The 26,377-nt window shown below is 41.0% G+C and overlaps 1 protein-coding gene across 4 annotated transcripts in view; it reads right to left on the bottom strand.

Moving 5' to 3' along the window:
• Positions 1-26,377, bottom strand: part of DPP6 (dipeptidyl peptidase like 6) — a 570,302-nt gene that overhangs the window by 96,692 nt on the left and 447,233 nt on the right. For all 4 annotated transcript variants that reach the window (XM_077190535.1, XM_054634812.2, XM_054634797.2 and 1 more), the window contains exons 6-7: positions 25,235-25,287; positions 7,674-7,755 (exon numbers count right to left, since the gene is read on the bottom strand). In XM_077190535.1, coding sequence (XP_077046650.1) covers positions 7,674-7,755; positions 25,235-25,287 — 135 coding nt within the window. The remainder of the gene's footprint in view (positions 1-7,673; positions 7,756-25,234; positions 25,288-26,377) is intronic.

Raw genomic sequence — 26,377 nt, 5'->3', positions numbered from 1 at the left:
TTGAAAATGTCTGTTTCAAGAAAAATGTGCTGTCCTATTTTTTGTTCTTCAGGGAAGAAAGGAGGGTTTGTTTCACCTCAACAAAGAGAAAGAGCCATGTCTGTTTGTATTTCATTGCTCTGTATTCTAATGGAGTTATTTTAATTTATAACTGCCTTGTTATATAAAAGAATGTAATAGTAAATGTACCATTTAGTATGGAACTCTGCTTCTGCTTTTAAGTTCTGCTTGATGGATTATCGTGTATTCTATAACCTAATATCTCTGATGGTTATGTAGGGCATGACTATAAATTAGATTATTTAATGTGAGATGATACAGTGTTCCATTTAAAATACTTTATTGTGTTATAGAGAGAACACCTGACTAAGAGGAGCACAAAGATTATTTGTGTCAGCATAAAGAAACTGGCAATTGGGATTTAGGATTCCTCCAGGTGCACATCTGACCTTGGACAGTGAGCTGGCCACTGCAATATTGCTCTTTAATTAGAAGCTTGCTTGTAGAAACACTCAACACCTATTCCAGCAGGTGAGGAGGACAGCTGACAGAATTTTCCATGAAGTTTCCTCATCTCTCTGGGAAATGGCAGCTCCTGGGGAAGGAGAGACCAGCACCACAAGCCAAGCTGGGACCCTCCTTGGGTCCAGTCCTGCCTGTGGCATCCCAATGTCTGTGACTTCCCCACACTCTCAGCTGTGACTGCTGCTGCCTAAAGGACAAGGTCAACATTTCCATGGCAGCTATCTAAAAGAAAAGGTCAATATTTTCACTGCAGTTTTCAAGAACAGCACTTTTCATAAGCACGTATTCCAAAGGACATCCTCCACCTACCACTGGTTTGTAAGGTGTCAGGAACACTTGTGCACAGACAAGAATATACTTTTGGCAGTCAGATCTCTGAAATGAAAACTGCCCCTAATAAAAAAGGGTGGTTCAATATCCATAAATCTCCATTGAAATTCAAGAAATTGCTGTAAAGGGAGGGAATAACTTCCAGTGGTACTGACCCAGTGCTGGAGTGTTTTCCTGCTAGGAATATTGTACGGTAGCAGGTGAGGAAATGTGGGAACATATAAAGGAAGAGAACTCAGCACTTTCCTTGTAGAGGAACAGGATGGTGAGTTCCTCTAAGCTAGCAAATCCATGGATATTTGCATTTCTTGTGAGAACACACTCAGTTTCCTTAATGCAGACTGTGAATGTCAGTGACATTTAATGCATCAATTCTGTAAATCCATTTAAAAGTAGGAATCTATTGCTGTAACTTCACCAGAAAACAAAGTGACATATAAGAAATCACAGAGGAAGCCTGTGGCAGTGTCTCACCCCCAGGGGAAATGCCTGCATCATCCTATGTGTCACATTTGGGTGGAAGGGCAATTACTTTCTGATTTAGTGGCAAAATTCTATGGCAAATAGCAAATTTCATTTTGTCCTCTGAAATATTTCATGGCCACAAAAAGAGCAACATCCTATTTTAAATAAAATTACCTACATATTCCTTCAGTAACATTTCATTGCAGCACCTGCAGTTATTCTAAATATCCTGCTCTTTTGCCACCTGATGAAGATGCAGTAGCAAGGATGCTGGGAGGAGAAGAGATGTGACCATTTCTCAGCAAAGAACATTACACTGACTGTGCCAAAGCCTCCCTTTAGGGCACAAGGACCCAACACCAAGCCCAGGGGTGACAAAGGAATGACAAGGATGTGAAAAGTTAAAAATAGGACAGTGCTGCCACTGTAAACAAAGAAAGAGCATCAAAAGAATAAAACCCCAACAAACAAAACAAAACAAAACCTAAATACAGCACTTTCCAGTAGAATTATTTGAATAAAGTGAGGGGAGAGGAGGTGCTCAATGTATATGTAATATATATAAATTAAATTTTCCAAAAAAATCGTATTCTGATGCTCGAGAAGGGGATGAGGAGATGGATGACACATTATTATTCTGAAATTCTCGCTTTTCCAGAATGTAGGGAGCATGTTAAAATCTGCCTGAATATCCCTCACTATGCTTAAATAGGGCTTAAATAGACTTTGGGGTTGGGGGGAGAGGGAGACAGGGCAGAAGTCTTTGTGTTTTTTCAACTAGCAAGATAAGCAAGCCAGAATAATTACATACAGTACAACAGAGCTAAATATTGATTCATATGTCATTGCAAAAAAGAAAAGGTGAGGGAACAACAGCTTGAAAATAATGATGCAAAAATCTATAAAAGAATGGTAGAGACAAGTAGACCTACAGCAATTATACACAGAGCAGTTTAAAAGCCCTGCTGGAATAGGAACAACAGCAGATGATTCAGTGCCTCCTGTGGAAATGGTCCTCTTCCCTTGATATCTGTGCAGCCCTTCTGCCTGGAACTAAGCTGGCATGACAGGCACAAATTCAGGCAGGGAAAAAACTCCTCATTAGAGGAGTCACTCCAGTTTAGTTCCAGGTGTCATCACTTAACCAGCTTTTTTTTTGCATCTAGATATCCAAGCTGGAAAAACATTGTACTACAGCATTAAAAAAAATGATAAATGAAATGGGTCGGTTGTGGTCATGCAGCAGGATCTATCATTCAAATATTTTATATATTTAAAAAATCCAATGATTCATTTAATTGTATTGTACTTTTTAATATTTATGACACTAAGCTGTTTACCAGCATCAGCATTCACTGTTTGAAGGCACCTGCAAGCCCCTAACATGGAAGAGGCTGAAAGAATCCCTCCATTTTTCCCCTGGCATTTGCATTTCCCTGAAACAGAGATTTCTTATTGCATCTTCTGCACCTGCTGTGAAACTTAACTTCTGTTACCTTAGAACCAATTATAAACTTGATTGCAGCACAATCCACAAGAAAAAGAGATGGTTCCTGCTCCAAAAAGAGTTGACACTGAAAAAGGCTTATTGCCTATGAATGCAGGAAAAACCTGTTTTGACCCTTCTGTGGGGCTGCAGTAAATGCAAGGACATGCAAAAATTCCAGCAACCCCCATCTGCTTTCTGGATGTTTTTTTGTACTTAAAGAAACTGTGTAAACAATAATAGACTGACTGGTCAGGAGAACTTTAAAAGAAATATTTCTCTTTGTAGAAGAATAAATACTATGATCTATGAGAGAGATTTTTTAGAATTATAACTGCTGCCTCTGAAGTTGTGCACGACTGCTTCCCCCAGCATCTGATGTGTCACCATTACCATTAATATCTGTCAGGATGGTTACAGATTCTGATTTTGAAAAAAAAAAAGAAAAAGAAAATAGCAGCACAACAGAAGTGCTTCTGCTTTTGATATTGGAGTTTAACAGCTCCTGTGAACTGTATTTAGTGCTGTCAATGCAGACAAATATTCACTGCATTTTATTGGAGCAGGCCTCCTGCTTCCTCCTCCCTTGTGGCAGCAGGGCCCTTGGATATTCCTAGCTTGTCCTTAATGCAAATACTTTGAACCTGGATGTGCTCATTTTGGGATGACTTAGATAAAAGCCTCCTGAAAGCTTTGGGTTTATTGGATTCCTTGAGCACCTCAGTTCAAGAGAGGCACTGGACAGTCCCTGAAGCACTGAAGCACTCCTGAAACACTCTCTGATTTTGTCTCTGCTGCCAAGAAAAGCAGCAAAGAAAACCTCTTCACACTACACTCACTTTTCTTGAAAAATAGACAGGTCCAGGCCTATCAGCCACAGAAGTTTCATGAAGCTGAGCTCAGGATCTCAGACACCATTAACCTTTTCTTAGATACTGTTGGGGAAAATGTACCACAGGAATATTGCTGAGCTCTCAGCATGTGGGCAGAGCCTTGGAACATGAGATGGAACATGATGAAAGTGGTAAAATATTCCAATAAGATCAATTAACAGAAGGTTTTTATTTTTTGGTGGCAAAATCAGAAGTGGGTAGCTGTTGAGTCATAGATGGCATGATCAGAGAAAGAGAAGAAATCCAAGGAGTGCAGAGAAGCATGCCCAGAACAGGACAAAGGTACAGAATAACACTTTTTTGCAGTCCTGTCATGCCACCCACAGTCTCATATTGCTGGAAAATATCACACAAACTGATGATAGTACAGTCTGTTCACTAAAAAGCCACCAAGCACCATGCTGAAGGCCAGTAGCTGATGAAATGGAATACAAAGTGTGGCTTTGGGCTGTCAGGTGCACCATGGAAAGGATGGATTTTTCCCATAGGCATTTTGCATAGTCACTTACACCCACAAATAGTGAATGTATCACACAGCTATTCCAAGTGAACAGTGTTTTTCACTTATTCTGGAAAGGCATAAATGATGACTCATGCTGTAGGACAAATGAGAGGAATGAGCCCTTTATTAACAGCCAAAATTAGGGAATGTGTTCCCTCTTGCATTGAAATTAGTGGCTCTCTTTCTAATGACTCTGGAGCTCACACTCCAGGGTGAGGGGCCCCATTCTTCCAACAGCTTTGTGAGACTTAATTTGTCAAGACTTTGGCTGAGATCAGAGAAAAGCTGAAGCATTTTTTCTGAGATGCCAGAAGTGAGAGCTTTTTTGCATTCTGATCCTCTGACAGATTTTCTCTGATCCAGTATCTGCCATTATTTAAACAGCTCAGTTGGCATGTGTGGCATTCTGCAGGCTAGTAAAAAGTCAAGAAACATGCTCTGAGGATTTAATCATCCAAAAATTGGCATGTAATTTAATGAGAAAGGACAAAATAAAGCAAGATAAATAGAAAATCGCTCCTGGGAATATTCCACTATATTTTTAATTGCAGAGAATGCAGATCATTCAGGCTCCTTCTCTTTCAGATTTATTTCTTTTTTGAATGAATAGACATGCAAGAGAGAAAGAGGTCAGGCTCAGCAACCCAAAGTTCCCCTAGGAAGGATGAAACAGAAGCTACAAAGAGAATAAAAATTCTGGAACCAAGCCCTCTTACTCTCCTGCCCTGCCTTTCCTTTATGCTGCCAAAAAAGAACAAACCAGGAGATTTCAAGGGGAAAGCTTTTTTATTTCCTGAAAATTGGGGTATCTTCAAGGTGATGTAAGCCACGCTTGCCCTTGGCTCCCGCCTTTCCTGGGAGGTGCAGGATGGAGCCCAGGGTGCAGCACCAGGGCTGACACAAAATTGGGCTCCTCCTGCTGCTGCAGGACCCCCCTCAAACACCCCAGGAGCCTCCTGGGACCGGGGGAGCTGATCTGGGGTTCCCAGCTACTCCTTTCCCTCCCACTCCTGCCTTTTCCCTCCTTCTCCTGCAACAGCACTCAGTGCACATTTAGCAAACACATTCCCACTATCAAATTTTAATAGGCTTTAATTTTCCCTCTGTCTTTGCATCTCCAAAGAAGGTGACATGAATTTCACTGGCAATTATATTCTGAGTAACCCAATTAGTCCTGAAATACAGAACATGAACATGGTGTGTTTCTAGATCTCATTTATTTTTCTTGTACTTTTTTTTTTTTAATTTTAAAAGCTTCTTTTTTCCCTCTGGCTATTCTCCGCTGATTATTAGATATAAAAAGATTATATTGATGTCTGTAAAAGCATGTTTATTTTATAAACTACAGCTGTAATTTTATTTCAAGGTCAATGCCTGGCAAAGAAAAGGGCAAAAAGGCACATATGTTAGAAGTATGAAAAAATAATGCTTAGACTACCAGTGAGTTGCTACTCACCTGCCCTGATTCCAAATGCAAGAACAGGGAATAGAGCTCAATTACAGCCCAATAATTTTTCAAATCTTGAAGTAAAAAAAGCCAAAAAAAGCCAAAAAAAATACAAAAAAAAGGACAAAAGACAAGAAAAGACAAAAAAATCTAAAGGAAAAAATAACTATGCAGAACAATTTTGCTGTAGCAAGATTTTTCCAGATTCATATGGAATTCAACAAATATAAGGATTTTTAAAGGTACCAAAAATATACAGATATATAGCATGTACCCCACAGAAGGAACATGCATGAAACTTGATGTCTTCAGGAATTCCTGGGGCTTTCACTGTAAATTTCACTGTAAATTACAGTTTTCACTGTAAATTGCTTAAAAAATACGGTGGAAATTGGTATCACCCTCTGCAACATTAAATAATAAAGTTGATTGTAAAGAAGACTTTTCTTCTCCTGGATTGTGCATACTCTCCTGTTGGAAATATATTTAATTTGTCTGTTTTGGTATGAACATTTTTCTTTGTTTTGGTAGAAAATCTCCTTAGATTTTCTTTCCAAGGTGGGAATCAGGTGCAGCCCTTCAGCTTGGTAAAATGAGCATGAGTGAGCAGTGAGCTGGGACCACAGGTGCTGAGGGCACACAGGTTCACACAAAACTCTATTTAAGGAAGGAAAAGTCACTTGTGGGGTGGAGAATGTGACTAATGCCACTCAACATTAGATTTTAATTAGAAAATGTAGTTTTTGTTACATATTTTGAACTCTGTTAGACTTAAAATAGAGCTAGTGAGCAGTGATGGGAAAAATGTTTTGGCTTTCTTTGCTAGGTCCTACAGGTATTCCCTGCACGTGGTGTGGGGATTGGAGCAAAATGGAGAGTGAGGTCCCCCAGCTGTGTGCAGTGAAGGCAAAGAGCTCCTCAGGAGACTTTTTGCACACAGATAAAGGCTGCTGACTCCCCTCTCTGATCAGATTTGGGGTCAATGACTCTCAAACACAATTTTCCTGATGGAGCAGGAGGAGGAAAGCCTCCTGATGGAGGAAAGACTTTCCTGTTCCTGTATCTCTTATGTTTTCTCCAATCTGATTTTCAGGCTTGCAATGATGATGACTCCTGTTTTTTTATTTATTTATTTTTTTTAATCACAGAATTTAAAACAATCTAGTTAAGGACACAGACAAACAGTCCCCAAGAGAGGACTGGGAACAGGAGATACGTGCCAGATTTTCTTTTATCATGAGTTTTCAAAGCTCATTTCTTGGTATAAATCTTCCATATCAAAAAATAAGTTGCCACTTTTTCATTTCTTGTTATGGTAGAAAGAGAATGTTTGGAATATAGAGAAACTTAATATTGGATTTGCACCAGGGAATGAAGCCAGGGGATCTGGCCAGGAAATAAATGCTCTGAAAAATGGGCACATCCAGGATGGCAGTGGCTGAGGGGTAAAATGCTGGGGATTTTAAGATTTTTTGCAGTATGAACAACTCTGTGAAATACAATGAATCCCTGACAAGTGGTGTGGTTTTTTTTTAAGCAGCTCTGAAAACTGTCCAGGATCCTCTTCTAATTCTGTCTATTTTGCAAACAACCACAGGGCAAACTCAGGGCAGCTCTGTTCTAGAGAGATGCATTCTCCAAACAGGGCTGCTAATATTAACATATCCCCAGAGCCAAGTTTGCAAGTCTGAAGATGCCCTTGTGAAGCAATGAGATGCTAAATAAATCAAACTATTATCCCTATAATCTGTCCTGTGTCCAACACTGGGAGAAGCAGGTGCATCCTCTCAAAAAGCTTTCATGAAATGTTCTTTCTCTGCATTTTTGGACACGATTACTTTGCAGTGAATGGATATATTTGGGAATTTTGTAAATAAATTACATGATAGAACAATCATAAAAAAATGCTAGAAGCTACCACACAGGTCTCAAGAAACTGTTCAAAAAAGGAATTATTTTTCTTTACTTCCAAGCAATAACAGCATGGTCTCTAGATGCATTTGCACACTTGTTTTTTTCTCTTACCAGCTGTTGCCCTTTTGGACCCCAACCAGCATACTGAAGCTTTGCATTGCTGACCTCAGGGGGATACAAATTCTGGGGATCCCTGCAAAAAGAGAAAAATAAGATTTCAGCTTCAGAAATGTCCTTGTTTAAGCTGCTGCACAGCTGTGCTTTGGAAATACACCACAAACTTGTAAGATGCCTTTCAGCCAGGATTCAGCAGACTTTTTTAACAGTAAGGTAAACACTAGCAAGTGTTGGTAAGATCAAGCATTTAAATGACAATTTCTGTTTCTTATTAATAAGAAGCTAAACATATCAGTTCCACTGCTGACTTGCCTAAGCCTTAAGAATTAGTTCAGGGATGGCAAACAATGTAATTGTAATTATCAACTCTGATCATGTCCACAAAGGATAAACAATAATTCTATATTTTAATCCTACTGCCACAAGAAAAATAAAGTTTTGTCTTCTGCACCCAATGACTCTTCTGCCTCATAAATTTCCTTTGAATATGATGGAAAAGATTAGGAACTGTATGACAACTGATACATAGCCTGGCTTCAAAGGGAAAAGCTCCTATTAACACAAAATTTCTAATTTTTTAGAAAATAAAAATGCTTTTCTTGTTCTTTCATCCATTACCCTCATTTGGTAGCAGAACACAAGTGACACACAGCAAATGCAATATAGAAAAAGGAGGCTTTTTTGGTAAATGTCAAAGCAGCATAATGTCATTTTCTCCCAGCACAGATAGCATTGCCTTAAATGTATTTATACTCAGCACAAATAATTACATTATATATTCTGAAGTCACATTGCAACAACCCTGTGTATCGTAATATCCTACAAACAAGAACTCTAATAAAGCCTGTATAAAATGTGCCTCGTTAGAAAATCTCAAACTGCTTGAAAAAGTGAGGCTATTATCATCACTGGTCTACAGACAGGAATAACAAGGCAATTTGAGGCCAACATCACCAAAAACCAGAGAAAAGAGCCAAACCCTGCCTGGCCTTTAAGCAAAAGGCCTTGCACAGTGTTCTGCAGAGCATGCTTTCAAAACAGAACAGAGCTGCATGCAGTAATTCAGCACAAAGTGAATTCTCTTTGTGAAAAACACCAATCACTTGTTTGTCAAATTTTAATAGTTTTAAAGTTTAATAGTAATAAAATGGTTATAAAAATAGCAATACAATTAGAGTAATAAAAATTTTGGACAATTTGGATTAGGACAATATGAGACAATAGAAACAAAGAGTTATGGATGTTTGGGTACCTTTTCTGGGCAGCACAAGCCCGAAAAAGGACCCACGTTAACAGAGGATTAACCCTTAAAAACAACAGCCTGTTGCATATTCATACACCTCATACATGATGCATAAATTCCATTCAAACACAGGATTCTGTCTGGGCAGTGTCAGCTTCTTCCTCATAATCCTGATGGCGTCTCCAGTCCTGAGTGAGGCAGGAAGAAGTTCGTTTCTCCTGATAATGGAGCAATAAATTCTCTTTCTCTGAAAGATTTAGGTGTCCTGTGGCTGCTGTCTCACTGTGAGTCCTTTCTTAAAAAAAAAAAGTATCCTACATAGCATAGTTTCTATTTTAACATTTTGTTATAACCTAAAACTATATTTAATACACTACTTAAGAGAATTAATACAGTATAACTTTCCAACACAGAACATACAATATTCATTTTAATATTTGCAAAAAGCCAATCATAAAATACGCATTTTTCACATCTTTATTGCCTTTTTGGGGCGTGGTGCAGCCTCCCAGTTACAGTCCCTGGGCTGCTCCTTCCTCTGCACTGGGGCTCTTGGAGCAAGGACAGCACAGCAGCAAGAGGGATGCTCAGAACTGGCTTTGTGCAATCTTCCCACTCTCATTTCCTCTGAGCTGTTCAAAGGCCAGCCAGAATCAGGGCAGACCCAAGGTGGGCACCCTGATGGCCACAGGTTCCCCCTTCCATCACTCCTGCAGGTGGAGCCCTCACAGTAAAGCTGGAGGTTGGATGGAGATGGGATGAACAGAGGATGTGGAGGGGCAAGAAGGGTTTGTTGAGGCACTGACACTTCAAAGTCTGAGTGTACCATAAGGGACCCAGACAGCTTTCATTTCTACATGCAAAATGTCATCCACAGCTGCTGCCTGTAGAGCAAAATTGTGTCTTTTATTATGCTTTTTACCTAGAAGGTGTCTTTGTGAGCAGCCTAAAGTCGTTTTCTGTAAGGTATGGATAAGAGAACTCATAATGTTCATACTGAGAGCAGCCACAAAATTGCCTTTGCTGTAGAAAGATGAGGCACACCACTTGTTCTGGATTGTGTGTGTTAGCTGCTTAAATTTCCAGTCAGCTATGCCTGTTAGGAATCAATCTCTCTGGTTAGCTGTCTTGATTATCTTAACAGAGAGTAACCTCTGAGGGTAGAAGGAAAAGAGAAAAACAGTGAATCAAATCAAAACCTCTTTTGGGAGAAAAAATAGCACTTCACTATTTGTCAAATGAACTATCTAGTTCTTGGGTTATTTTACCCATGGTGAGAAGAAGAGCAAGAAATTACAAATAGAGGGGGAAATACCATCCCTAAATAAACAGATTATACAAATTGTAAGAATTTAAAGCTGAAATGCTTCACATAACACAGGTGGAGCTAAGGGACAGACGTGCCAAATACAGCAAATAATTCATACCAGAGCACACACCAGTCCTGTCAGTTCTGTTCATTGCATCATCTTTTGGAAGAGGAAAACTCTAACTCAGTGAAAAATGCTGCATAAACCAGCTTTTGTAGCTGATAAGGCAGAAGGAAAAGCAAAGAGCTGTGCTGCAGACAAAAAAGAAACCAAAAAAAACCCCAAAATCCAAAACAAAACAAAAAGCAAAGTCATCTCATTCTTTGGTATAGCCAAGGAAAGCCAGAATTGCATCTCCTGAGTTCTTTCTAAGTTGTTTCATATGGCTGGGAAGCTTCTTTTGTAGCAAAATCTTGTGTACATCCATCCTCATGCTGTGAGACATCTCCTTCTACCACAGGCTATGAAAGCGGACCAAAATCCCAGTTTTTCCCCCACGAAATGCTCCTGACTGATGCACATATTCATCTTGGCTTGTTTCTCATCTTTTTGAGGAGAATCTTCTCTGAAGCAGCCACACTCACTCATCCACGTGCAGCAAAGCTCAGCGCCATGGGCAAGGGGTTAAGAGGATTTTCCTGGCCAAGCCTGATCTCTCAGGCTCCAGACAAACCTCAGCAGTTATCTGGAGCTGGGCTGCACCAGCAGTGGCCAGGGGAACCTGTGCTGTCAGCAGGCCCAAAGGTGGCATAGAAATGGAGCTCACTCACTCTGTGAAAGCTCAAATTCCCACAGATGTGTTTGGGCTCCATTTGATGCCTGCTCCATGGTGGAATATGCATGGACTCCTGCTCTGGAGGCCCCAGGCAACCCATTCCAAACCCATTGTCAAGGACTCACAGATGCAAACCCATTATCAAAGACTCACTCACAGGTAGCTTTGGGTTGGAAAGGACCTTAAAGGTCATCTCATTCCAAGCCCCTGCCATGGGTAGGGATGCTTCCCACTCTAGTAGGCTTCTTCAAGCCCCCTCCAGCCTGGCCTTGAACACTTCCAGGGATAGGGCATTCTCTGGGCAAATTGTGTCCTAACTGACCATAAGTTAACTTCTCTGGGATATTTTATCAGCCAGAGAGAGAAGGGGGAGGGAGAATAGTCTACACAGATGCTCTGGGCAGGACTGGCATAACTCTGTGATGCTCTCTTTGAGAAAGCTCTTAGGGATCCTCAAACTGAAAAACCCTTTTGGAGAGCATTTATCAACCACATTTCCAATTATCTCGTGCTACTTGGGAATTTAACTCTCCTTTGTTAAATTCCTGTAGGGGAGTCAGGCCAAATGCACACCTGTGTGCCAGGAGCACTCTTCCATTTTACAGATAAATGGCATCTCATGCCACTCAGCTTCTTCTGGGAAGTATGTTATTCCTATTAAGCTATAGCCCTCCACAGCTAAACCCTTCCTTCTCCTCCAAAACAGCCTGTTTAAAATTCCCCTGTACTTTTTCCCCCGAATCAATCAATATTATGGGTCATCTCAGCCTCTCCAAAGAGCCAGTGCTCCTCACAGACCCTCATAATTAGGGCTTGTTTGGATTTGAGCCTGTCCCTTGTGAGCTCATTTGTGCAGGATGCTGGCTTGGAAATGGGCAATTCTGAAGGCAGTCTGTACATCTCTGGCTCCTGGTTTGGATGAAGGAACAAGTTCGCTGCATCCTCACAATATTTTCACTATTTCCTCCCAAAAAACAACCTTAATCTTAATTTCTGGCCAAAGAACTGGCAAGACCTTATTAAACTGTTGCCATTATTCCTTCCACTTTTAAAATGATTGATCTTATAGCTGAGAAAGAAGGGAATAATACATTTTGGACCAGACAGAAGATGGAGCAGGTGCTACATAAACTCTTCCACATTAAAATGACATTGTCTGGACCAGAGACTGTTAAATTGCTCCAGACACGGGCATGACCTCAGCACCATGTTCAAAAACCATTTCTGAGGTAATAAATTGGGAAATTTTCTCATTTAAGTGAAGTTTTATTGCCAAAAAGTCTCCCCTCAAAATTTCCAAACAAGGAAAGTTCCTGAGTGCAGGCAGAGTGCTGACTGCCAAGTCATCTTTGCTTGCAGTTGAGCTCAGAACAAGATGTGGAATAAAAGAAACTAATCAATCATGTGTTACCTGCATTTGACTTTAAAAATTACAGTGATTAATGAGGAACTTGTTTGAAAGAATTTGTCCTGTTTTTTTCTGAAATTTTTATATCTATGTGTTCCCTCTTCTGACATTTTCTCCTAAAGATGATTTTCTCCTAAATTTCCCTCAGAGAAATTGTGGCACTGGTTCTCCTTCTGAGCAGAAACATGATTAACTCTTCTATATAAAGTTCTTCAAAAGCAACTTAAAAATACCCATAAATTTTCCCCTGTAATTGAGGGAGTGGCTCCCTTTACTTCAAGAAGAATATTTTACAATGTGAGACTGAAAATGTCTGAAACTGATAAAAGCAGTCAGATTCTGGGGTATGGTATAAGCTGCTGCTCTAAGGTCTGTTTTCATAACTTCATTTTAATTTCAAATACAGAACAACAGGATTGGTATGGAAATTCTTTGAATATGCTGCCACTGTGAAAAAAAATGCAACAATTTTCACCACAGGCTGGTCTGATATGTCCATCCTTTAAAGAAATAATGTAAACTATGTATATATGTTTTACTGGGGAAAAATTTGAAACCTCCTTCCTTCACTAGGTCATAATTTTGGAAAACATTTACTGTGTAATTAGTATGTTAAATGTCAGTAGTTTATAAAAGTTGAAGAAATAAAGACAGCTACAAAAACATGTGGGGACGGCAGAAATATCTCCTCTTGTTATCTGCATCAAGCCAGCACTGAATATTTTGAAAGACAACAGTCCTAAGGACATCAGCTCACAGTCTTTTAAGCATTTTTTATGGTTAAGTATAAAAAACTCTCTATCTAAACTATTTGTCTCAGAACCAGAACTCAATGTCTTCACATCTACCTTTAATAACATAAAATCTGACAGCAGCTAAGACAGATTTCTTCTTCCTTAGAAAAAGGGAAAGAAAATAGAGAAGGAAGTAAAGAATAAATTCAGAAGAGCAATAAACCACTTGAAATGTCTTAATATTGAGAGTTTTTGATGCATAATGAGGAAAGAAAAGCAAACTGGAGGAAATTTGCAAAACCAAATAAAAGGATGTAAAACATACAGGCTAATTAATAAATCTACAAAGAACCATAGATAAGGATATGGAGGAAGAGAGAAAGATTTCTAAGAGGCAGGAATGCAATTCCATGAGTAGCACACACACCATTTTAATGAGTTGTTTTTAATGACTTGACACTATTAAATGACTTGTTTACTTCAAAATTCACCAAGGAGAAGAGAAGACAGGTGCCATTAAGAAAATTTCTCCCCAGGAGATACAGAGCCCTGCTGAGACTCACAGTGAGATAAAATAAAATATCATACAAATGGGAATAAAGACTTGCCAGAACAGATAATCAAGAAATCATACTGTTAGAAGATGCAACTAAAAGAACACTCCTGGAATTCTAATAAAAGTGCTTAATTAGATGGGAAAGGCTCTTCCATTCATCTAGGCTCAACCACTATTAAATATTTAATTCTCACTCACACACACACATATTTTCTTTACAGCAATGTAAAAGAAAAAAATCTTTTCAATGAACAAAAGTAGAAGGAGGAGATGAAAGTAATTTGAAGTTATTAATTTAAACTGCAGATTCACATCAATTCATTCAGCTCTTAAAAACATCAGTGCTCACCAACCATTTTTTCCAGGATGAACTAATTCCATGGATTTAACATATAAAAGCTATAAAGAAGGGAATCTAAAACATTTGTCTCTAACTTGGCAATTCTTTTGGTTTCAGGCCAACAATTATGAGCTCAGAGGTCTTTTTTTAATGTAGTCTGCCTGTGTCTGTAACCCCCCATCAATGCAATATTTGGTACTGAGCCTGCAAAACCTTGTGCTTCACTAATACCACCTTAAAATCATAGAATCATGAATGGTTTGGATTGGGGGGGACTTTAAAAATAATTTATTTCCAGCCCCCCTGCCATGGACAACGACACAAAAACCAATCGCTTGTCAGAAAAGGAGCCACCAATTTCCACTGGTAATGGTATAAAATGATGGCATGGACCTGCCCTTCTGGTCTGAAAATAAAAGAGATTTAAAAGTGCATCAGAGACTGGTACAGAGCCCTGAGCTGCAGTGATGCAGGCTGCAAAACATTGATCAAAAACTCTGCATTTCCCCGAGTAAGCAAACAGTGGAAATGGACCTTGGGTACTGGTAACATAACTTTTAAAATGATGACATTATCATGTTTATCATGTGACCCCTCTAAATCACAGAAGACAGAGTGAATTTTTACAGTATTTTTAAATGGAACTTTTGTTACTGGAGTAATATTTTGTCTCCTAAAGAGACAATGAGAGGCGATAGCACTCAGGTGATAAATGCAACCACTTAAAAGCAATTTTCTCTTACTCATGTAATTTTCTTTTACTCTGTAGATCTTTCTCAGTCAGCTCTGACCTCAGTACTGTGCAAGGCATGAGGTAAGCCACTGGATTTACCAGGGTTTCATTAGTATTTTTCTACAGCAGAGACATAAAAAGTAAAAATCAAAATATATGAATGCTGTAAAGAAAGCTAGTCAGAATTGCAGCTAGCCAAAGATCAGCAATTCAAAATATGGGGGGGGAAATGCAGGTTGAAGAGAAATAGCTTGATAAGCACTGAGATGTTTAAGAATGAAATGGGAAGGATGAGCCTGGGTTGAGTGTGGTTCTTCTGAGCAGCTCTGCCAATCTACAGGAAAGGATGTTTGTGATGAAACCTGAGCATTTTCCATCCAGCTGACCTTGTCTGACTTTCAAACCCTAATAAAAATATGGCACCGTGATGAGATGCCTGCAGAGAGCAATCTGGGATTATTAGTACATAAAATGAGATACAGAAATGATCTCCTACCACCAGAGACAGCAGAAGGGCCTCGTTACCATGAGACTTCACTGGCTGCTGGGTCACACTTCTAATTGGGCAAGAGACTGATTCTTGGGCTTGTGCTCTAAAATAATAATAATAATACAACAGCCTGTGCTACTTGGTTTCAAACCAAACCAGAGTGACTCAGTATTCTCTGTTTCCTTTTTGAAAACTAAGTCCTTGAGCAAATCTTACTTCTACTCATGTCAGGAGGTCCTGGAGGCTTGTGTGTAGGTTCTCAGGGGTATTGAGACACTGTCACCCTGGTTTTTTTTAAGTTTTTCAAAGCCTTCTGATGTTTATATTCTCGTAACGAACTTTCTCACGCAGTTTGCCTGAATACCTTATTGTTTTGCATTCTTTTATGGAAGATGAGAAATTTGATGGACTGTTGGTTTGTCCAGTGTCATTGGAGAGGTGGCACTGTCACCCTCCAATCCACTGTCACTTTTGGAAATCCATAAATGTTGGAGTCAGAAATTAAAAGCTCTCTTTTTATGACTTAGAAAATCCAGTGTCCGTGTCTTTCTGTTTCATGTCCTAGAGTGACAAGACACCTTTCTAAACAGCCTCTCCCCACACAGACTGTGTCATCATCAGTTAAAATTAACAAGGCCTACATTTATTTGTGCCATTATTTCCATTTCTTATCATCAGTGATGTGATCACTTTTACACACCACCCCACCACAATTAGCCTGGTTTTTGGGTATGGTTTGAAAGTGGTGGTAAAATACTCTCTTTTTCAGAGGACAAAAGCACCACTCTACCTCTGCATTTCTGCCCCAAAATAGAGATGGAGACACCTGAAGTACCCACAGAAGAGGAAATACTTGCATTTGAGAAGGGGTATAAAATATAACATATATAACATATAATATCTGCCCTCAGGTGTCTGCATAAAGGTTCCTTCATTCCTCTTATCTCCTCCTCACGTGTGACACGGGAAAGCAACTTTTTCTATTCCAGTCTTATCTCCTCAAATTTCTAGTGGAGCATTCAGTAAATGTCAGGGTAAGGGGTGAAGAGGCATCAGGGCTGGAGTGACACAGCCTGGGCTATCAGCCAAGTATTTTACACCTTTGCACCAAGAGATTTTCTCAGTGGTCACTGTGCCAAGGAAAATTCTGGCTGTAGCATCCATTTTCCACCCAGAGGTCCTCTCTTGCTTTCCAAAATATCCCCTTACCCTTGTTCTCCTTATGTTTTGAGCTCCATAGGGGTTCAGGATGCCCATTTTGGGATAAGAGGGCATTTTTGCTAAATTTGGCTAGTGATTACCTGAGGAGGGGTCACAGCACCAAGCAGCAAGGGCACCAGGGAGCCCCAGGACGTGGTGGGGTGCACAAGAGGTGTGGCATGGATTGCTACACAATTCTCAGAGGTGAGGCACTGTACAGTGCTCAGTGGCTGGCACAGTCCCTGTATAGCCCTCACCATCTGACCTGAGCCCAGGACCAATTAAACCCCACAACAGGAGGAAATGGCCAAAATCTTGCAGGTTTGGGTCCTCAAAACTGACTTTTTTTCGCATGTCCACAAGCAAATCAAGTCTGCTTTTTGTAGGCTCATACTCTTTGTGCTGTGTAATCAAACAGCCCAGTGTTTAATGGGCTGAAAGTTTATCACCCAACCACAGCAAGGAATAATCCAGGCTCACCCTGCAGGGTGGCTCTGCAGTCCCACAGCACTGGAGCACAAACAGCTCCCTGGGGAAACATGTGTTTCTTGTCTGTATCCCAGAGGAAACTCCATCCAGGACCTTGAACATCAGGGCAAAAATGCCAGCAAAAATTCCTGATTCCCACTATGAAAATCCACCTACAATTTTATTCCTGGGAAGGTGATTCATGGAAGCAGCAACTGTACAGGCTGTGGTTAGTCAGTGCTGTGCACCATCATTTTATAAATTCCCTTTCATCCACCTTTGTTTCCTTTTTCTGTCAAAATTCTGTACTGACTCAACCTTACTGAGCATGAAAGAGGAGGACTACCCATGGCAAGGAGCTGATTTTTGGTGCTGATTTTTGGTGCTGGAGCCCCCCAGCAGTGACTGTGCTTTGGGCTGACCACAGCCTGGGATCCAGAGGGGGTTCAGTCATCCTGAGGCATGAAAACATTTCCATCTGCAGACATGTTTCTCACCAGTAAAGAACATTTTATTCACTATTTGGACTCTAATAGGAACCCTGCCTCCCTTTCAGAGGGTGCTGTCTCAGAAAATCACAATGGGAGAATTTGCTTCAAACCTTTTTTGCCCTTTTTTTCCTTTTTTGATGAGCCATAAGCTATTGACCTTTTCTGTAACATAAGGAGGTTGGTTTCTGGGCTTTTCTCTGCTAAAGTGCTAACATTTGTGTCTAACTATTAATTACCCAAGTTTTTTGCCTTTTTTTTTTTTTTTTTTAGGTCATTACTCTAATTCTTAATATCAAATCCTCCCCTCAGGGGACCATTCCTTATTATTATCACTATACATGGTTTCCAAGGTGTCCACCCACATCACAACTGATTCTGGAAGAAAGAAATGTGTGGTAGGAATTGCTTTGCCTACACAAGAAAGGAACATTTCACATTAATAAAAAAAAAATAAAAATGCTGTGCAGTGACCTGCATGGGTGAGCAAGTAGCAAATCCCCTGGGGAAATGATGTGGTGTTGAGCTGCTGAAGTGGATTTCCTCCCACCAGCACAGCCAAGAGTCCTTCCTGAGCTGCCTTCCAGGCTGAGCTGCTTTCAACCTGCCACAGCTTGGAGCTGAGTGATGCTCAAATAGCAGCTTTGCTTAATGAAATGCTGGCTCTTTCTTTTCAAAGAGGCCCAAAATGTGTTCATAGGCAGAAAGCTGCTGTGTGATTTAACCACTATTCCAGTGATTTACAGAGTGTTTAATTCAGAAGATTATAAAAAGCAAGAAGCCAAACAGCTCCACCAGGGCTTGAGCCAAATGCCAGCAAACTCAGATGAAAAATTCCTGTCCACATCAGAGGATGAAAGGTCAAGCTCCACCATCAAGCTACCAAATGTAACCATTCCAAGTTTTCTGTAGTCAAAATGCAACTGAAAAAGCATCTGACATCATGAGGATGTTCTTATTTATAGTCTGGCATAAAAGCCACCACACTGTGCAGAAGTGCCCTAATTAACTGTATAAACTATCTCAAAATGTGATAAAATCTATAGGATGAGAATTGTTAGAGAAGGAGGAGAGAGGAGTAGAAATAGCAGGTTCTTCATGAACTACAGAATATATTTTTTTACTTATTCCACAAATTTCACATTTTCATTTGGTTTTACATACCTTTTCATAAAGATTTTATTTCAACCTCTACAGATCATTCTTGGGGGAAAACATTCATCTGCTCTAAGTAAAATTTAATTAGCTGAAAACGGGTTTTATTAAATTCTGTACTTTTTCCTCTTAAAATGTGGGCACTAGTGCAAGTTTATAAATGTTAGAGTGAAATTGTGCAGCAGTCTGTACAACAATTACCACATTTTGCACCCATTGGTCAGCTACAATTTCTCTTCTTGCTTTGCAGATGGGGACACTGAGGCACAGGGTTTTTTAGTGCTACAGAATAACAGGCCAGATGGAAATAAAATAGAGCAGACTTATTCAATGGGCAGGTTTCTGAAGTAAATTCAGTTCCCTGAAGTTCTTTTATCTATGATTTTAAATAATGAATCACAATTTCTTTTTACTGTGAACGTGGAAATGGGAACACGTGCAAGGGTAAACTTCTTGTCTTTTGAAATATACAATAGGATACATACAAAACTGATTAAGTGTTCTCTAATTAACTTTAAAGTTCATTTCTTTCCTGCCAGTGGCTGGTGAAAAAAAAATAAAAAAAAAAGGAGGCAGGAAGAACAGTGGGAGCTCTGCGCAGAGATCTATAGACAGCACTTTGAAAATTTACTCACAGTGAAGCACTGGCTCAGTTCCTCTCCCTGTTATCACTTCTGTGGATCTCCAGCACGTTTTGTGCACTCACTCACTCCTGGGACTTCTCTTGAAGTTACTGGGGCTCAGCATGGGGCACTTGTGCAGGATTTTCCAGACCTGTAAAAGCCCTGGCAGTGCAGGCAGGAGGAGCTGAGCTCAGCTCCAAGAGCACTCCTGTTTGTGCTTGCCATGTTCCTCTGAGTCCAACACATAAATCCAGTGAGAAACATGGATTCTGCTTAGGAGTAACTCAACTCCCTCTTTCTCAAATGCATAATCAGTGAGGAGTGGGAAAAACTGCTGATTTTCTCCCTGATCCTGGTAAGAACATTTGGAAGCTCCCACTGACAAGTGCCAGCTGGATGTGCTAAGAGCTCCTACAAGGGGGTCAGCCCCAATCCCTGACACAGGCCTGTGTCCACAGGGAAATGGTTCATGCAGAACTGGGTGGGTGCTGGGAGGTCTGAAAAAAACATGTTTTATGCTGGGCTTTATTTGGTGGAATGCAAATACAACTGTAAAAAAGTGTAACATTTCTGCTGGCCACAGCAAGAGATTAAATACAGAAGTACCCCCTTGGATATCCTATCCAAAATTAGCTCTTGCTTAGGACCTGCAATGCCAGATCACACCAGTGGTCCAGCAGCATGCACTGGTGGGAAAACACCTTAACACTGGTGAGGGAAATCCTGCAACTGGGTTAGGGAAACACCCTGCTCAGACCCAGCCCGACCATAAAAACTCTGAAGTAATAAAGATTTTTTTTTCTTTTATTTGAGAGAAGGATGTGAATGACTAAGATAATTCATATTGGAGGCACAAAAGAATAAAATAGTTTTCAGTGCTTAGCTTTCCTAAGTAGGTTGTTGCCTGTATGGCTAGATTTTTTTTATTTTCCAAAATTAGGAAAGAGAATATTAGTAATAAATAAAAATAATATTTGTAAATAACTGATATTTTTAAATTAATAATAATAACTTTAATAAAATAACTTTTATTAATAAAATATAAATAACTTTAATTAATATAATATAAATAATTCTAATTAATATAATATAAATAACTCTCATTAATGAAATTAATATTATTAACTAATTAAAAATAATATCAGTAAATAACTGTATGAGGAGCTGGAGTTCCACATTTCCCCAGCACCTTGCAGGAGAGCTCCTTGTTCCATATCTAGCCCTGCATCTGCATCTCAGTACCTATAAATTACAAGTGCTTGGCAACTGCAATGCTGCAAGTGCAGCTGTGGGGTTACGAGAAGAGCCTTGCAAAAACATTTCTAACGGAGGCAGCTGGAAGCCGCTCTCAGGAGCTGTGTCCGAAAAGCAGCGGAGGGGAGCGGGTGGGGCAGGACGGAGATGCTCAGCCCAGGAACACAGGGATGGTTCCACTAGGTGGCACCCGGAGCCAGCAGCGCGATTTTGGGAGAGCAGCAGGAGCGGAGCCGGGGACGTGAGGAAAGAGGAATGGAGCACGAACCCTGCTCACATCACCCAAAGAGGAATGGAACACGAACCCTGCTCACATCACCCAAAGAGGAATGGAACACGAACCCTGCTCACATCACCCAAAGAGGAATGGAGCACAAACCCTGCTCACATCACCCAAAGAGGAATGGAGCACAAACCCTGCTCACATCACCCAAAGAGGAATGGAACACGAACCCTGCTCACATCACCCAAAGAGGAATGGAGCACAAACCCTGCTCACATCACCCAAAGAGGAATGGAACACGAACCCTGCTCACATCACCCAAAGAGGAATGGAGCACAAACCCTGCTCACATCACCCAAAGAGGAATGGAACACGAACCCTGCTCACATCACCCAAAGAGGAATGGAACACGAACCCTGCTCACATCACCCAAAGAGGAATGGAACACGAACCCTGCTCACATCACCCAAAGAGGAATGGAGCACAAACCCTGCTCACATCACCCAAAGAGGAATGGAACACGAACCCTGCTCACATCACCCAAAGAGGAATGGAGCACAAACCCTGCTCACATCACCCAAAGAGGAATGGAGCACAAACCCTGCTCACATCACCCAGGAAAACGGGAACCGCGGCTCTCAGCCCCCATGCAAGCCACGAGCCACTGAAAGCAGAAGGCAAATGAGCCAAAGTGTGAAAAATGTGTTTGTGATTCGTGTCAACTGGCAATGGAATGAGCAAATGCTTGTGTCTGCTGTGTCAAAAATAGAGACAAAAAAAGGTTTTGAAACTTTCTGACCAAATAGCCAAATTGTCACAGACATATTTAATGAAAAATCATTTTGCCAGGAACTTTTCTCCTGAGAAGCTGAGAAACTTCAGCTTCCCCAGGTTTTGCTGCTTTGGAATGTGATTTGGAGAATTGTTTACCCAGCGTGTGAAATTGTTTTTACTTGATGACCAATGACAGGCACCTGTGTCGAGGCTGTGAGCAGTCACAAGATTTTTTTATCATTCCTTTCCTTTCCTTTGCTAGCCTTCTGATGAAATCCTTTCTTCCACTCTTTTAGTAGAGTTCTAATATATTGTCTTTTAATATAATATATATCATAAAATAATAAATCAGCCTTCTGAAACATGGAGTCAAGATTCTCATCTCTTCCCTCATCCTGCGAACACCACCACACCAAATAAAGCATTAAAATAAAAGAAGTGCAGTGGAGTGAAAGAGATGAGGTAGGAAGGTGACTGGTGCTTGGAATAAAATAGAGGAGGTTTTGGTAAAGCTAAGAGATATCACAGCAAAGCAACTAAATGCTTATGTATAATAAAAAGCTTGATGCACTTGACCAAATCATGCTGCAAACACCAGTGTAAGGCCTCCCTCCAGATGACCACAAGCAGGACAGGAAGCCAACAGCCACCTGGAAAGATTATGAAATTTGCTGATGCCAGCTTATTGATATTTGCTGATTTGGACTGACCAAGCACATTGGGAAATGCTTTGTAGGATAAAACCAGTATATATACTTTGCCTAACTTGTAAGTGGTGTGTGCCCTGAGTGGGGCAGTGACTCCCAGGCCACCCAGCGCTGCTTGCTTGCTTTCTTTACAATAAAAGATATGGAAATCAAATTCAGATCGACTGTTGAAAATTTTAGATCAAAAGCAGTGGTGGGTTTTACCCCCAATTTACCAAGAGGCTGTGAGAAAGCTGAAAGAACAGAAGGGAGGTACTAAATCCATGTGATCTCTCTCTGCTACCTCGGGCTTGTTTTAATTTTTAAATCAGATCCTTTGAGTCTGTGTCAGTGGCATCTGTTAGTTGTCCTATACAGAGCCAGTGTGAGGAGTTTACTTTGGCAACAGCTCTTGTGGAAAAATGCTGAAGTGCTGTGTAAAATACCATTTGGGAACATAGGTACTGAGGACATTCCCAAATTGGTTTGTCAAACTTATTGAGAGCTCAAAATGAAATCTGGAAAACATTGGTATGAGCTCTTTTCGACTTCAGGCACAGCCTGAATCTGGAGAGCATGCAGAACGTGGCAAAAATAATTAGAAAATTCCCTTTAAAAACCAATTTATGCTGGCAGATTAATGGCATGTTATTTAAAAAGTGATGCCAGAGATTAGGTTAATTGGCTTCCTTATTAGTTAGCCTCAGCAGGGGAGTAGCAAGGGCATGAGGGGGTGCAAATTCTAAATTGCCAGGCCTTCCACATCACAGCTGAGGATGGGGAACAGGACAGAGAGAGGGAAAGGGGCACTGTCACAGCCTGTTTCCAGGACACTGTGCAGGGGACTGAGGTTGCTCCCCAGCAGTCACTGCCTTGGCTGCTGAGCTGGAGAGATGCCGAGGGCCACGGGCACACACCAACAGGGTGAAAGCTGGGCCTGCTTGCAGAGGAGGAAAAACTGAAAACACTTTGTGAAAATGGCAAAGGGGCCGCTGCTCAGTGCTGAATTTTGTCACTCCTGTTATTGACAGGTGGAGGACAAGGATGGCTGCTTGTGGATGGCAAATTCATCATCACCAAAGAAGCTGGAATGTCAAACTGAACTGAACCTTGTGCTGTGCCCTGCCCTCAACAACCTTCATCCACAGATATCCATCAGAGCAATATTCCTGTGTGAAATGTTAAATAGGTGATGAAGAGGTTTTTATCCCTTCATCCAACAGAGGCTCCACTGTCAGCTGATGTATTTCACCACCTGTTGAATCACGTTCACTGGTCACCTCCTAGACCTGAAGTAACTAAGTTTTCTTTCCCTTATTTCAGTGAAGGATGTGAATGACTAAGAAAATTCATATTGGACTCTGTTTTTTCATGCACCACCCTAAAATGTACCCAGAGCTCCACAGGAAGGATGAATGCCCATGTCCCATGGAAAAGGCAGAGTGCTGCTCTTTCCACCACTCACATGCACCATCATCACCTGGAAGGTCAATGAAACATCCACTGCACAATGTAGTTTACAATGCCTAAAAGCCTAAACTCTGAAAACCACACCTTTACCAGCAGGAGACTCTGATCCTTCCAGCCCTTCTTCAGCTCATGGCCACCACATCATGCTGTGGGGACACCAATGCCTGATACACCTGTGTGCCCTCTGGTCTGCTCTCACTTTCCAGATTTGCCCTTCATGCTGGAAACTTCTCCTCTGACATATCCAACCCTTCAGTTCCCTGCACCACTGCCCAACCAAACACAGAGAGCAAGGGGAGCCGCAGGTGGGTGCACAGCAGAGTTGGAGCTGGGGGGAACAAGGATCTGCTTGTCAGGGACAAAGAAAGATCATGCAGCAGCAGAAAACTTCTTGGACCACTGTATTGCTATTTTTTAGCATTTCTAATACATGTTATGCATGATACTTCTATTTTTTCCACCTTTGTTTTGTCTGGAATAGAGCTGTGCTGTCAGTCAGGCCTGTTTTGCTCTTAGCCAGGTTTGCTGCAGACACAAAGCTTATGTGCTCCTGCTGTGGCTTCATCCTGTTGCTGAACACTTTCAGCCCACAAGCTACTACTCAGATATATTGGCAGAAAGATGGAGTTTTCAAAAAACTAAGCATATTGAGTAAATTCCAAGCAAAAAGCCAGCTCAACCAACCAACCAACCTACCAAGCAACTGGCACAAAACAAAACAAAACCAAACAAACTGAAACAAACCAAAACAAAAACAAAAAAAATCACACACATGCACATACAAACCTACCCCCTCCCAAAAAAAGAAAAAAGAAAGCAAAAAACAAAGAGCAGATTGTGGCAGGGAAGAGGCTGAAGGAGTCTGGAGTGTGTCACATGGACACTACAGCTTTAACAGGGCTGATGGTGAGAAATCTCCTAATTTCCATGTTCCAACCATACTTGGGAACAAACTGCAACTAATAAAAGCTAAAGAATCCTACAATGATTGAATGGTTTGGGTTGGAAGGGACCTTAAAATCATCCAGTTTCAAGCCCCCTGCCCTGGGCAGGGACACTTTCCACCAGACCAGGCTGCTCAAAGCCCCACCCAACCTTACTTTGAACACTCCCAGGGATGGGGCAGCCACGATTCCTTTGGGCCAGGCTGCACAACATTCAGAGGAAAGAAATTATTCCCAATATTCAGTCTAAACCTGCCCTTTTTCAGTTGGAGCCTTGTCCTAACACTCCATGCCCTTATTTTAAGTCCCTCTCCAGCTCACTCCAGGCCCCCTTCAGGCACTGAGAGCTGCAGTGAGATCTCCTCAGAGCCTTCTCCTCTCCAGGGCTCTGGTGAGTGGCCAACCATGGCTCTCAGCCAGACACCACCACATCCATATTCCAGACAAAAACCCTGAAATCTGGAATATGAAATTCATCTAGTCTGGCTCTCTGGGGAAGCTGAGTGCTTCTGTTTCCAGACTTCCTCACCTTTTGCACAGCACACAGCCCAGTGGATGCTGCAGCTGAAAGCCAGGCCATTGCAGAGGGCTGTCACAGGCAGCCATTTGTCACCACACACATTGTTTTGCTGGATTCTTAATGGCTGAGTTTTTAAATGAAGACATTGAAAAATTGCTTACCCATGAGGTATTTTGCTGAGGACATAATATGCTGTATATGAATGCTGATACACCTGCAAAACAAAATTAAGAAAAAGACAAAACAAAACAAAACAAAAGAGATTAGTAACTGCCACCTGTGTTAATAGAGCTCTTTTTTTTTTTTGCAAAAAAAACAGTCTAACATTTGTGGCTGAGAAGCTGTCCTAAACACTTCAAAATGTGCAGTAGGAAAGAACAAAGCACGAATGCACTTGGAGCTGTTGTGTTTCCCTCCTGCACTTTGTGATGGTGCTTGGCAGAGCTCACACACCCAGATGCTCGGTGTCGTTGCCATGGCCACCAGGTCTTTGATTAGACTGGGGGCACACAGGATCTGCCAGGGCTAAATTTAGAACAGCCATTAATGAGGACACCTTGGTCAGCTGGAGGCATTCTCCACCATTATAGCCAGACACAAGGCATGGGGTGTTTTGTGGCTTTATTTCTACATAAATAAGCAGGGAGTTGTGCTGGGTGATATCAGAGAGGGTTGTCAGGGCCCTGTCAGTCAGGAAATAAAACTGTATTCAGTCAAGGCATAAAGTTGACCTCATGTTTGTATGACCTGCTAAGTTGCATCTTCAAAACAATCTGTGCTCAGTGGACCTTGAGGAGGAGCTGGGCAGCTTGCACAGCAGCTCATCTCACAGGGGACAGTTTATTACTTATTTTCTAAGTAGTAAATAATAACAGCAGAGTCAATGCCAGTGATTTAAGTGGTGGTGGTTTTCCAATGGTGACAGCAGTCCTTTACAGTGACCAGGAGTCAGGACATCAGGGTTTAAATATGAATAATTTTATACAGATTCATACAGGGCATCACTTTTTGAAATTCTGTCCTGTTACTATATGCAACTAAATAAATAAATCTCCTAGAAATCCAAATTTCATTTGGCTTCTACTCAAATCTTTGAACCATTTTTGCTGTCCAGCAGCTCTCAGAAAGTATCCTGTCCCAGAGAACAAATGAGAAATTTCTCGAATACTTGCTTCACTAAGCAAGTTTGATCAAAGTTATTTTTTCCTAGGCTACTCTGGTTTTGCACAAGTTTTTTTTTTTTTTGTTTTTTTTTATGCTTATGCCAAAAAACCATGAAATGTCCTGGATGGTGCTGGGAGCCA

This window comes from Agelaius phoeniceus, chromosome 1 (genome assembly GCF_051311805.1).
Source record: "Agelaius phoeniceus isolate bAgePho1 chromosome 1, bAgePho1.hap1, whole genome shotgun sequence".
In the NCBI taxonomy this organism is placed as follows: Eukaryota; Metazoa; Chordata; class Aves; order Passeriformes; family Icteridae; genus Agelaius; species Agelaius phoeniceus.
The sequence above is the reverse complement of the archived record's forward strand: the minus strand, read 5'-3'. Positions and strand labels throughout refer to the sequence as shown.